This window comes from Oryzias melastigma, linkage group LG13 (assembly GCF_002922805.2).
Source record: "Oryzias melastigma strain HK-1 linkage group LG13, ASM292280v2, whole genome shotgun sequence".
NCBI lineage: Eukaryota > Metazoa > Chordata > Actinopteri > Beloniformes > Adrianichthyidae > Oryzias > Oryzias melastigma.
Genome location: NC_050524.1, coordinates 14,482,985 through 14,495,466, shown reverse-complemented (window position 1 = coordinate 14,495,466; position 12,482 = coordinate 14,482,985). Strand labels below are relative to the sequence as shown.

The following is a 12,482-nucleotide window of genomic DNA, read 5'->3' as shown; positions in this document are numbered from 1 at the left end:
CCTCTAAAATTTTTGATACATGGAGCCTCAAATGACGATCAACCAAAACTTTTTTTGCTCACTTCAGCTTAAAGAAGATCACTCCAGCAGCCAACACGTGTCCATTAACAACTGTTCCTCATCACACGTCTAAACAAACATCTCACACTCGCCGCCGCCACAGTCGCTGTCACCCACGCCACACGTCCTCATGTCTTCTTCATGCCTGATGGGGAGTATTTTGGTTTTGGCACACGTGTTACTTACAGGGCTGCTGCCATCTGACAAGGTCATCATGCTGATTGACATGCTCATCTTGTCAGAGGAGGAGAGCGAGGGTGGGGAGGGACTCCTTTTCTCCACCTCCTGTCGCTGCAGGAAGTCACGCCAGGCTCGCTGGATACTGCACGGGGACACAAACGGACAGACAGGAGCAACTTTAGAGGTCTGGTTTCAAATCAGTTAAACTGATCAACAATAAACGTCCGTGTGGTGCCTTTATTTGTGTTTTAAAATACAAATAATTATTGAACATTAATGTTAAAGTTTTGCCAAATAAGAGGTGATTGTTGGTTGTTTTTCACACTCACATCAACACTTTGGTCTCAACAGGTGGCAGGTTGATGTTGATGTTGTCCAGGTCCATCGTCAGACAAGTGCTGAGCAGCAGAGAAGTGAAGATCAGGCCTCAGGAAAGGAGAGTCTTGCAAACACATTTGTTTCTGAGTTTAGGATTGAGCGGGAAAACTCACCTCTGAAGCTGGAGAGCATCTTCATTAGCATGCTTGCTGCCGCTCTGGAGGCTCTTCAGCTGATCCTGGATGAGACAAGCAAGACAAACAAAAACTCCAGTGTAAGAAAACCGTATTTCAGATACGACAAAGACTTTGGAGATCAGAAGGGCGATGGGGGGAGGGGGGGTTTCCCTGCCGTTTGTGTGCTTGCAGTGGATGAGCTGCTGATGTGTGATTACTGCGCTGAGCCAAGGGGCCCCTGAAGGAAGAGGATCGGCAGAATTGGCTCGGTTAGATGTTTGCTTGTAAAGTTGGTGGAGTAATGTTTTGAAAGAACTATCAGATCTGCTGCCTCGGCGTTTTCCACGCATTCAGCCCAGAGGCACGACAGAGAAGAAACAGAAGGACAATCATTCATGTCACGCCAGAACTCTCACACAGATGCAGCCGACAGTTTGAAGACGGAGCAGTAAAACTTTATGCTTTTACTAAAATGACTTTTAGCTCGCATCCTCGCTCACAACTTTCTCTTGGCTCCGTTCGGCTGTTTTTACAGCGCGGCGGAACGAGGACAGCCCTGCCTCTACATAATTGAGCAGAGTAATTCAATTACAAAGGAGCAGCAGAGTTTAAGTGGAACGGTTCTTTCTGATGAGCCAAGAGGGTCATGTCGGGGCTCCGAGTCTCTGCCTGCTCCATTATAATGGACTTGTAGCTGTTTGCAGGCGGATCCATTACAGCACCATGACCTTCAGATGAAAGAAGATGCTTTATGGAGGAACCATTTAAAAAAACATTTTTTATGAAACATCCATGCATGCAAGAATGAATATTTACTCAGTACTTTTTTAAATTTTATTTTATTTTTATTTAACAATTTTTTAACCAGGAAAAAAAAATCCCATTGAGATCCACTGATCTCTTTTTCAAGGAATTCCTGGTCAAGAGGCAAAAGTTATACAATACAGTTGTGAAGTGTAAAGAAGCATGAATAGTCCCACTCTGATCAACTTTTGATTTTTAGTAAAAGTGTTCCCAGTGGTCTTTTTTAATAATAATATTTGGTGTTTTTTGCCAAAATTAAAAAAAAAGGAAAAAAAAGTCGTTTTCCATACATAGTTTCTGGATCTAGTCCTCTACAAGCCGATCCATCAGAATGGAGCAGAGCAGGGAGCTGGTCACACTAACAAGCTTTTACCAACATTTTTGTCTACTCCTGATTCACAGCAATTTGAATAAAGTAAAATTCAGAAATACATCTTAAAGCTTATTTATCTTTATATATCTTGAGAAAAGTGCCACGAAAACACGTTAAAAACACCAAAAGTTTGATTTTTATTGAGTGGGTCTTTAATATTCAGCACCGAAAATATTTGCTTTCCATAAATGAATCATTTTTAAGCACAAGTGGACAGTTAGTTTCCATTATTACAGGTTGATAGACACATTTTATGATACGATCCTGCAGCTGCTTCACTGATTTCAGCATTTATCAGCGGGGCTGGCAGGTTTGTTTGTACCATTACTCAGCCTACCATAAGAAACAAGCAGCTCCTCAGACAAAATCGAGGACTTTGGTAAATGATTGCTGCGAGGGTTGCCTCTTATTTTCTCCCCATCTTTTACTGTCCACCTTGTCTTCTTGATCTCTGTTTAATAGTAAAAGTAACTTCACCCGAACTTTCCAGAAATCCCTCCTGTTCTCCAGCACCTCGTTTTTTTCTTTTTCACAGTCAAATTTACTGCTTTTTCTCCACAGACGCTGCTCTTTCTTTCTTATGCTTTCCATCATGGCCACACACTCACTCAAAGAGTTTTGAACAGATAAAAAAAAGAAAAAAAAGTTCCATTTGGGAACTTTCGGGGTTGGCTGGCAGAGAAGATGAAATGAAGGAGCGAAATGAGGGACATAAAAAAGAGGAGTGAATTTAAGAAACAGTTATAAGCTAAAGTCGGAGAAATGAAGAAGTGGAGCTGCGTAGGGACAACAGACAGAAAAATGAGCAATGACATAGATGAAAAGAGGAGAGGAAGATAAATGACAAGAGGCTGTGTGTGCGCGCTCGTGTGTGTGTGTGTGTTGTTCTAGGTAATGGAGTTGCTTGGAGACTGACTGAGCCGATCATTTCCATTTCCTGTGAGACTCACCAATGGCCCCTTCACAGACTCAGCCAGACAAACTATTATCCCACCTCAGAAAGGCGCACTCACACACGCACACACACTTGTGCACAAACATGAGCACATCCATACACAAATGAGCAAGGACTTGCAGAGTCTCATCTCTATTTATGGGATGGCTTTAACTGAAAGCATCCTCCGCTTCCCACCTGTCCCTGTGAAGTCACTCTATACACCTCCAAAAGGAACGTAAGCAGACCTCAAGTTCAACTCATCTCAAAGTTCAAACTCAGTTAAGCAGATTTTTTAATTCCAAATAATTGTTTCTCAGTTGGGTAGATTTTCCAGTCTCAAATGCAAAAAATACTTTTTGTTACTTTAGAGACCCGCTTGAATCATCTTTTGATCTATAGTAAAAGTGTTCCTAGTGGTCTTTTATTATATTTATGACGCTTTTACCCAATATCCCAGCAGGGGCTTGAGTTGTAAAAACCTCCGACCTGCTTCTGGTGGCTAAGATGACTCAAGTCTCATGAGCCGCGACTCGAATTTTGTGTGCAGCGATTCAACTTTTGTGTGCTTCGACTCAGGTCTCGTGAGCCGCGACTCAAGACTTGTGAGTTGCGACTCGTCTCCTTAGGTGCGACTCAAGTCTCATGAGCTGCAACTCAAGTCTCATGAGCCGCGACTCAAGACTTGTGAGTTGCGACTCATCTCACTAGGTCTGACTCAAGTCTCCTGAGCTGCAACTCAAGTCTCGTGAGCTGCAACTCAAGTTTCGTGAACTGTGGCTCAAGTCTCGTTGGTTGCGACTCAAGTCTTATGAGCCGCGACTCAAGACTTGTGAGTTGCGACTTGTCTCCCTAGGTGTGACTCAAGTCTCGTGAGCTGCGACTCAAGTATCATGAGCCGCGACTCAAGTCTCGTGTGCCGAAATTCAAGTTTTATGAGCAGTGACTCAAGTCTCGTGAACTGTGGCACAAGTCTTGTGACCCGGGACTCAGGTCACGTGAGCTGGGACTCAAGTCTTATGTACTGCAGCTCAAGTCTCATGAACTGCGATTTAAGTCCCGTGAGCTGCGGCTCAACACTCGTAAGCTGCGACTCAAGTCTCGTGAACTGCGGCTCAAGTCTTGTGAGCTGTGACTCTAGTCTCGTGAGCCGGGACTCAAGTCTCGTGAAATGCGGCTCAAGTCTCGTGAGCCGGGACTCAAGTCTCGTGCGCTGCCACTCAAAAATGTCATCCATCATGAGAAACATAACACAAAAACTCTTTAAAAACACCCAAAACACAATTTTTAGTGGAGTGGGTCTTTAACTATCTCCAAAATTAAGCTATTTTTTTTAACAATATAGTGTAACTCTCAACCTGAATTTAACTTTACCAATAAATTTCTGTTTGTAATCTTTGATGAAGTGTTTGCTTGTAAAAGAGGAATTCTCACCCAGACATTTTCACCACCCAATAAAACCCAGACTTAAGTGAGAATTTGCAATAATATGTGGTTTTATTTCCGTAATCAACATTCCACATTTTATAGCTAAAGGATGCAACATTTTACATGTGTTTTGTTTAAGGTATTTCTCCAAACCACACTGAGTTCTGCTCTCATATCCATAGCTTCACGCGTATCATTCCTTATCTGCTTCAATGGAAAAGCTCATCATCCCATATCTCGGGTGAAAAAGCCCCAAAAAGTCCTGGAACATAAACCAGGGGTTTGCATAATTTAGTGGCAGACTGGACAGAAAATCTATAGTCATTTTGGGGTTTGGCAGTGCCAAGCAGGCTTGTATTGATTGGTGAGTGCATATGTGTGTTGTGTGTGCGAATGTGTGTGATGGTGGATTTATGACGGAGTCAAACGGAGAAGAGAGCGATGGAAGGATGCAGCGAGAAAGAGATGCTGATACCAAAGAGATCCTGAACTACTCGGATGCAACTCAAAAACAAAGGAAATAAACACAATCTAGAAAAAAACTAAACAGTTTTTAAATATTATCATTTAGCTGCTTTCTATCCTTCTTTTTCAGAGTTAAAATATGAGAATTAAAGAAAATAAGATAAGAAATAAGCAAAATAAAGCTGCAATTAAAAAAAAAAACACAATGACATCACAAAGTCCAAATTTTAAACGCTTGCAGGTTGCATAGAAATTCACAGTTAACTTTTTCCAACAGATAGATGAGAGTATGCCCTACACGGATGGTATGGGGTTGAGTCAAGTCCCGTTAGGAGATATTTACAGCCAGAACCTGAGGAAGGTCAAAGCCATTCAATACACGCATCCTGCAGCTGCGCCTGCAGCTATTGTGAAAGCAAAGTCACTTTTAGCTCAAGGTTTCATACTAATTAAAGTTCCTAAGCCCCTAAAAGCTAACATATGTTAATGAAAAGGCTATATTTGCCTGAAAATAAAATAACCTCTTACGGGTGCGTGGTTGTACCTTTTGCTTGAACCTCATTTATTACATATAAATGCTTGAAGCTGCAATTTATGTCTTATATGACATTGATCAGTTCTGAGCTTACAGACAGTTTTCCTGCATAGAAAGAGCCTGATTACTGTCAGTAATAACACACAGATGCTCTTGTGTGTAGGATTTCAAAATAAAATACTTTAATGTTTAATTTTGTACTTAGAAATAACTGATATAAATGGAATTGTATACTTATACACGTTTTCAGCTGTTTTAAAAATATGTCCTGACTTTTCTTTTATGTAAAAAGCAGGAATTAAGCAAATTGTGTTTTCTTTAAATGGTTATCAAACTATTTCAAGTTGAGATTTTTATTAATATCAGAGAAAAAAGCAGAAACTGGTAATTTTTTAGGTAATTTCATGTTTATCTTTGTGTTGAACTATAATTTTTTAGTTAAATAAATAACTTTTAAACTAAAACATAAAATAAAAACTGACTAAAATACATTTTTCTTTATATTTAAACATAAAAACTGATGTTTCTGTTTTAAACTATGAGTGTTTTCTGACTACGTAATCAGCTTTTTTTGTATTTAACTCATTTTTAAGGTGGTTTAGGACAATAACTTTCCAACATTGTGAATAATTGGCTGTTTTTTTTGCAAAAATACTATATATTTTGACATTTAATTGACATATTATTTTACATATTTAACACTAACATGCTATTGCTGTTCTTTTTTTTGCTGTATCTGAAATTTGTCTGTAAATCAAGAGAACTGAAAATGAAATGAACGGGTCGGATCCACCTAAAAAAACGGAAGAATTTATTAATAATTGGTGACGTGAAACAGTAGTTCTCTTAGGGAACTACATAAAATACTTTTAAAAGAATATGAAGTACTCATAAAAGAAGAGAAAAGGCTGCGCTACAAGGGAGAGAGATGACAAGACATAAAGGAGGACGAAGCCCGGTGACTGATGCTCGAAGGGGTCACGGCGAAGGAAGGGGAGAATATGAAAGTTGTCGTTGGCAGAGGAAAGAGAGGATATGGATGTGACAGAAGTGGCCTGTGGGCTATGGAAGGATTTAAGTGTTCTGATTTGAGCCAGCGAGACTGAAAAAGGGAAGGAGTGGCCTTCATAGCTCCTGTAAATGGGCATAAATCTGTCCCTTGCAGCTCTGACTGATCCTCCCACATAAACTAACACTCAGACACATGTGATCTCAGTAAATGCCCACCTTTTATTAAATTCAGGTGAAAAAAGCACAAAAAAATGGGACAAGTGCAAACAGAAACAGCTACCATAAAAAGACAAAGTAAAGATCCATTTCCCTGCTGCACAACTTTTCCATTTCAAGTCGCGTTTAAATTCTTTAACAATTTCTCCTCATTCCAGGCGGATACACAACAAACAAGCCCTCAAATACTCCCCCTTCTCGCCTGTGTGTCTTTCCCTTTACTCCCATCTCCTCTTGTTTGTCTTTTATTACCTTCCAGAGTCTCAATCTAAACGGGTTTGCCCTCTTCAATACTTGATGAGCTTCTTGATGTGAAGTGCTGGTAACAGATCCCTGCTCGTCACTCCTTTGCTGTCCGGCACTGTAAAATGCTGGCCAGCTGTGTTTGCTTTCCTGGCAAACTCAATTACCTCTGGCGCATGGTGCAATGTTAATGCGGGAACTCAATAACATTTGTATGCAATTGACACACAAAGTATGGCACTTTTAAACCCACATTCTGATGATTCTGGTTAATGTGAGTGAAGTCGAATAAAAAACAGCTTTATGGGCTATAAATTATTTAGAAAAAATAGAAAAATAAAAGACAAGATAACAGAAAAAATCTTTAAACAAGCTTTAAATTTACGTCTATGCAGTTTAAGGTTTGCAACGTCTGCAACATCCAATATTGATTTGCACATGTCATTGGGTAGTTTACTTAAAGAACACACCAGAGCTGCAAACAAACAAAGGCAACCAGCCAGCAAACATTCATTTCCCCTGTCAATATGAATGGACTACATCTTGTCATTGAAATACAGCGGTGCAACCTTGAAGTTACAGTCACACCGGGCATGGCAACTCCCGCTCAAGTGACCTCTTTCGATGAAAAATCGATGTAAACTTTCAACTGCTTGAACTTTGACCAATCAGGGGCTGGGATTATTGTTGCCCAGCTGGAATTATACAGCACCAAATATTTCATGTATCTGAACTGAGTTGTGAAAGAAAAGGTCTTTTTAGCCAAAAAGCTGTTTTGACCCGCTCCTTTCCTGGTGGTTTTCTAACTTTTTAAAAAGCATGATGTCATCTTTCCTGTTATATTGGGGACCTCCTTTTTTTTTCGATTCCATGACTCATACAAACGATACAGGGGCTTGGGGGGAGTCGGTGAAATTCCAGAGGTCCTTTAGAGTAGCTAGAAGCCAACTGACTGGACTGTCTATGTCGTCACACCAACACTCTCATGACTGTCCTACCCTAGGATCACAATCTGCTGCTAACATTATATTTGTGTGTAGGAATGATCGGAAAAAGCAAAAGTAGGGGTTGTTATCTGAAGTCTGTGTTGTACCTGTATAGATTATATTGGATGCGTTTGGATGCAGTGTCCACGCCCTGACAATATTTTCCCTCAGGGACTCTTCAGTGGGAGTCTGTTTGTCACTTTTCTGTTTGTGAGGCTAATGACTGACAACAGAGACAGAAAGGGGAGGCACTGTAAGAGGAAATGGAGCGCAGGAAAACTGTATAATACTGTACACCATCATCAGGGATAAAATGCTGAAGAACACATGTTCCAACAACACACAATGAGGTAATGGTCACAAATAACTTCTGGAAGCAGAGAGGAGTCGGTGTGTAACTGATGGCATCAGCAGAAGGTCAGGAGTTGGTTGAGATGATTGTGTACATAACACATACGCTAACAGGGACACACAAACACTGGTTGTCTGGACGACCAATTGAGAATCTGCATGGTGGCACAGTGAAGCAGAAACTGATCCACTGTGGAGAAACATAATTACGCCCACACAGTATGTGTCTGTTGCGCGAGCAGTTATATCTGATTAATCGGAAGTCATTTACGAAGACGTGCCGCACCAAAATAACAATCATAGTGTTTGCAAATCCTGATTCCACAACACAACCACATTTTTTGTTTAGAGAGACCAGAATTAACATAAAAGAGTGACGCTTCTAATGTCAAAGACTTGGTTTCATGAGGAGCTAACCATGACCTCCCTCTGTCTTGTTTTCTCCCAAGCAGCATTTTCACTGTGTGGTTTAGTCCTCCTTGGTTTACTGGTGGGCTATAATCAGAGCTGTAAAGCCAACCGTTAACATGCCAGAACAAACACACAATAAAACAGTTTTTTTTTCCTTTTTTTTTTTTTACAACGCCACTCAATACAACCCGTCTTCCATGGCAGCTGAGCAGAACGCTGCTGTACTAACGACCACACTGCCGGCTTACGAGCAATATATATGCAAAGAGCTCAAAGTAAATGTATGCAACTATAAAATCCTTTTATTGGACATTATGGTCAAATGGAGGGATCGGCATTGTTGCTTAATAACACTGTAAAAGTAGCAGTCTAAAGAGTAGTAAAAGAGATGCAGAGTAAGGATTATGAGCTCCCTCTGGGCTTTTCAGCAGAGGTGATCAGACTCAATGCAGAAGTCGTTCTGCCTCTAAAGAAGTTTTACTTGAGACCTTTAGTTGACGGTTGTGTATCCCTGATCTCTTTGGGCCTACTCCAAACCGACTTTCCCCCATGGCATGTGGTCACACAACAGTTTCACACAGCTCACACAAAAGGTGGAGGTAAGCACTCCTTGTGTTTGCTAAAGGTCAGAGAATATATGCAAAGAGGAATGGTGAGTGGACATGTTTTTTCTCAAAAAAACATTTTTTTAAGTGTCTTAACACAATTGCAGTGGGGCATTAAACGTTAAAACATTTAAAAATAAAAAAAGAATAGATACAAGTAGATTAAAACATAAAAATATTATAGGGTAAAATCAGTAAAATGCAGTAAAACAACAGTAGAGCAGAGTGTCATGCTGTGTTAAATCTCTGGCTGTAAAAATTGGTTTAAAGAAACATTTTTAAAAACAAAAAATAATGATTGTTGATGTGAAGATTCTCTTTGTGTTCAAGAGAAGCTGATCAGCTGACCTGAGACACGAAAGACAGATGCTCAGGGAGGTACATTTGCCCAGGCACATTTAAGGATTTAAAACAAATTACATAACATTGCAATAAGAATGCACAAGTTGGTGGTTATATGGAACCTCTAATGTGCCCCAACCAAGAATTGAGATGCAGTGTTCTGGAGTGATGCTAGAAAGAGAATGGTAAAGCTCAAAGTGTATTTCAAGTTCCACTCCAATGAAAATTGTGTTTTTGGTGGTATTTTCTTACAATGGAAGACAAATATATAAAGAAAATTTTATATATGTATATATTATATATCAAACATTTATGCATAATATCATATATTTTTATATATTTGTATTTAAGAGGTACATTTTGATTAAACTCCTGCTGCTCTGCAGAAAATGGTGCTGTTTTTTCTACACATTCTTACTCCCAATTCATCATATACAGACGTATGGTTTGGGATCACTTCTTGGGTGTCCCAAGTGCATGCCTTTTTAAAAAAAATCTTTCTTAAATCTTAAACACAGTATAATCCAGGCCACTGGGAACACAATAAATCCAAATATGATGGACCTTTAACTGCAATTTAAAAAGAAAAGTTCTTATTTACAGACCTACAAATCAAAGACCACACTGTAAAAAGTACCCAACCAAATAACCTAAACATTTTAGAATAAGAATAAGTGGTTTTGATAAAACTGTGGGGCAACTTTCTGCAACTTTTAGTCCATATCACATTTCAAACTTCAATGAAAAACAAGAATCTTTATATTAATCCTCAGTGAAGCTGCTGTGAGATCTCCTTGACTTGAAAGGCAGCTCCCACCTCAAAGTGTTTTTAAGCCCAAGTTGATACTCCCAAGCAACAGTACTCTGCTTCCAGAAGAGACAAAGCTCCTCCACATCCACAAGCCTCTACAGAGCCCTCCACTCTGAAACAGGCTACACTCTGCAGTTCAAAAATGTATAAAAGCAGGCACATTTTGTAAAAGTATAAGAAACTAAAGTCAAACCCCTTGTATTATTTTTTACTAAGAAATCTGATTTCTTAAATGCACACGTTTATTATACTCAAAAAAAAAAAACTATATTAGTAGCTCAAAGAAACCAGAAAAAATTGAGAATTTGTTGTTTTAAAAGATCCAGCTGAATTTAGAAAAGTCATTAACCTCGCTGACATTTTTGCCAACACATACTGGGCTCTCCCAGCATCTGAAAGTCTCAGAAAGATCTTTGTGTCCATATCAGTGATGTAATACTGCAGAAAACCTGGCTAACCTTTCCTCAGCCCGGCAGGAAATGATTAAAGTCACACTCCAGTTAGCTGCTGGTCACCCTCGGTCCTCGGCTGGAACCACTCACCTATCCAGAGCTCCTTAAGAAGCTCGGTTCCACAGCCATACACACTCAAATTAAATCAGTCACCTGCACTAAGGTGCTAAAGCGAACATGAGGCATTTAGCTTTGGCGGGCTCTAGCTAAAGCTCGGCTATGCTCTGAAAAGCAGCAGCAGGAAAGGCACAGCAGGCAGGCAGGCAGGCTGGGCAGGCAGCGTGGGTGTTCATTAAAACACCCAGCACTATTCACAGGGAGAAACAAGGCAATAAAAGCAATTAATCTGCCCCGCAAACAAGCCATTCCCCCTGTCTAACACAGAATTAACGCACTCTCATGACAGGGAAGGAGGATGGGGAAGAAGCGGGGCGATGACTCTCGTTCCTCCCGGCCCTCTTTCTCATTATCTTTCTCTGTCTGATTCCAGCTCTCTGAACTGCTCAGATAAATCCAAAGATCTCTGGGGTTTTTTTAATCTAAAAAAGAGCCGCTGTATAAATCCTGCAAGGCGAGATCGCCCAAGACAGAAGGTATTTTAAAAGGCCTCACATCACAGCTGCGACAGATCACCAGACGAGGCTTCGTTGCGGCGGCCTGACGGGCTTTATGAGCTGTCATTGATGTCGTATCATTGTGTCTGCAACTTTGGGCAAATTTCTTCACTCTTTGTCACTGATCTTCCTGCTCTGAGTAACATTCCTAACACAAAAAACTGTGTTAATAGAGTGTCCCAGTACTTTAAAGGGAGTTTTTTTTTGAGTCCCGATAAGAAAGCAGTGACATACTGATAAGGCCGAAGACAGAAAAGAGATCAGAGCTGGACCGAGTAAGTCTGAGGGAGTCAGGGAGAAGATGAAGAGAGTCTTTGAGAGCCTTTCAGATTTAAAATTGCATAAATATGAAGAGAATTCAATATTGACAGTCCAACTTTGATGAAAATCATATTCTTTGTGCTTTTAACATGCTCTTGTTGCATTTTTGTCACGATGGAGGACTTATATAAAGACATTTAAGTTTAAAATTCCATTTCTGAGTATTTCTTTATTCATTTCATTCACCGCTAACATTAGCTTGGGGTTGTGAGGAGCTGTAAATTAGCAGGAGGGAGCGTAGACATATGGATGATGGGAAGTCAGGGCAGGCTTACTTCAAGCCAGTGGTCCCACCTACAACTCAGGGACTCATTTCTGATGAATTCCCCCCGCTATGTCCTAAAAAACAACAAAGATTTTTTTTTAATTTTGGCTTAAAACGGCATCATCATAATTAAAAGACCACTGGGAAGGCTGAAATAGATTTTTTTTAAATCAAGACGATACTATACATCTACACACAAAAATTAATGGGTGCTTTATATGAAAATATATTATTTTTACATTTATGCCGCAGATTTCTCTTGTACAGTGTTTACAGGAAACTAACAGTATATTTGTATTACTGTCGCAGTCTTGGATAGAGGGTGGTAAATATAAAATTTGTTTGCATTTTCAATAAGTTAAAGCTCAATTATCGCTACATGAACATGAATGCTTCGCTGACTTATCTATCATTTCACTAATATTATTATGAATTTATTAGTTTCAAAAGTGAAATTCAGTTTCATTTGGAAATGTTATCCCCAGATATCTGATCCTAATGTAACAGGATGTGTTTTTATTATGTTTTTATTCTATTTTTTGCTGGGCCCTGTTTGTGTGCACTGACTGTTTTGAATGCAC

General features: G+C 39.8%; 1 protein-coding gene across 1 annotated transcript in view; it reads right to left on the bottom strand.

Moving 5' to 3' along the window:
• Nucleotides 1-12,482, bottom strand: part of schip1 (schwannomin interacting protein 1) — a gene marked incomplete in the record, with an annotated part of 244,738 nt that overhangs the window by 163,061 nt on the left and 69,195 nt on the right. Inside the window, 3 exon segments of the mRNA XM_024277237.2 lie at nucleotides 247-382; nucleotides 570-638; nucleotides 732-796. Of these exon segments, the coding sequence (XP_024133005.1) occupies nucleotides 247-382; nucleotides 570-638; nucleotides 732-796 (270 nt within the window).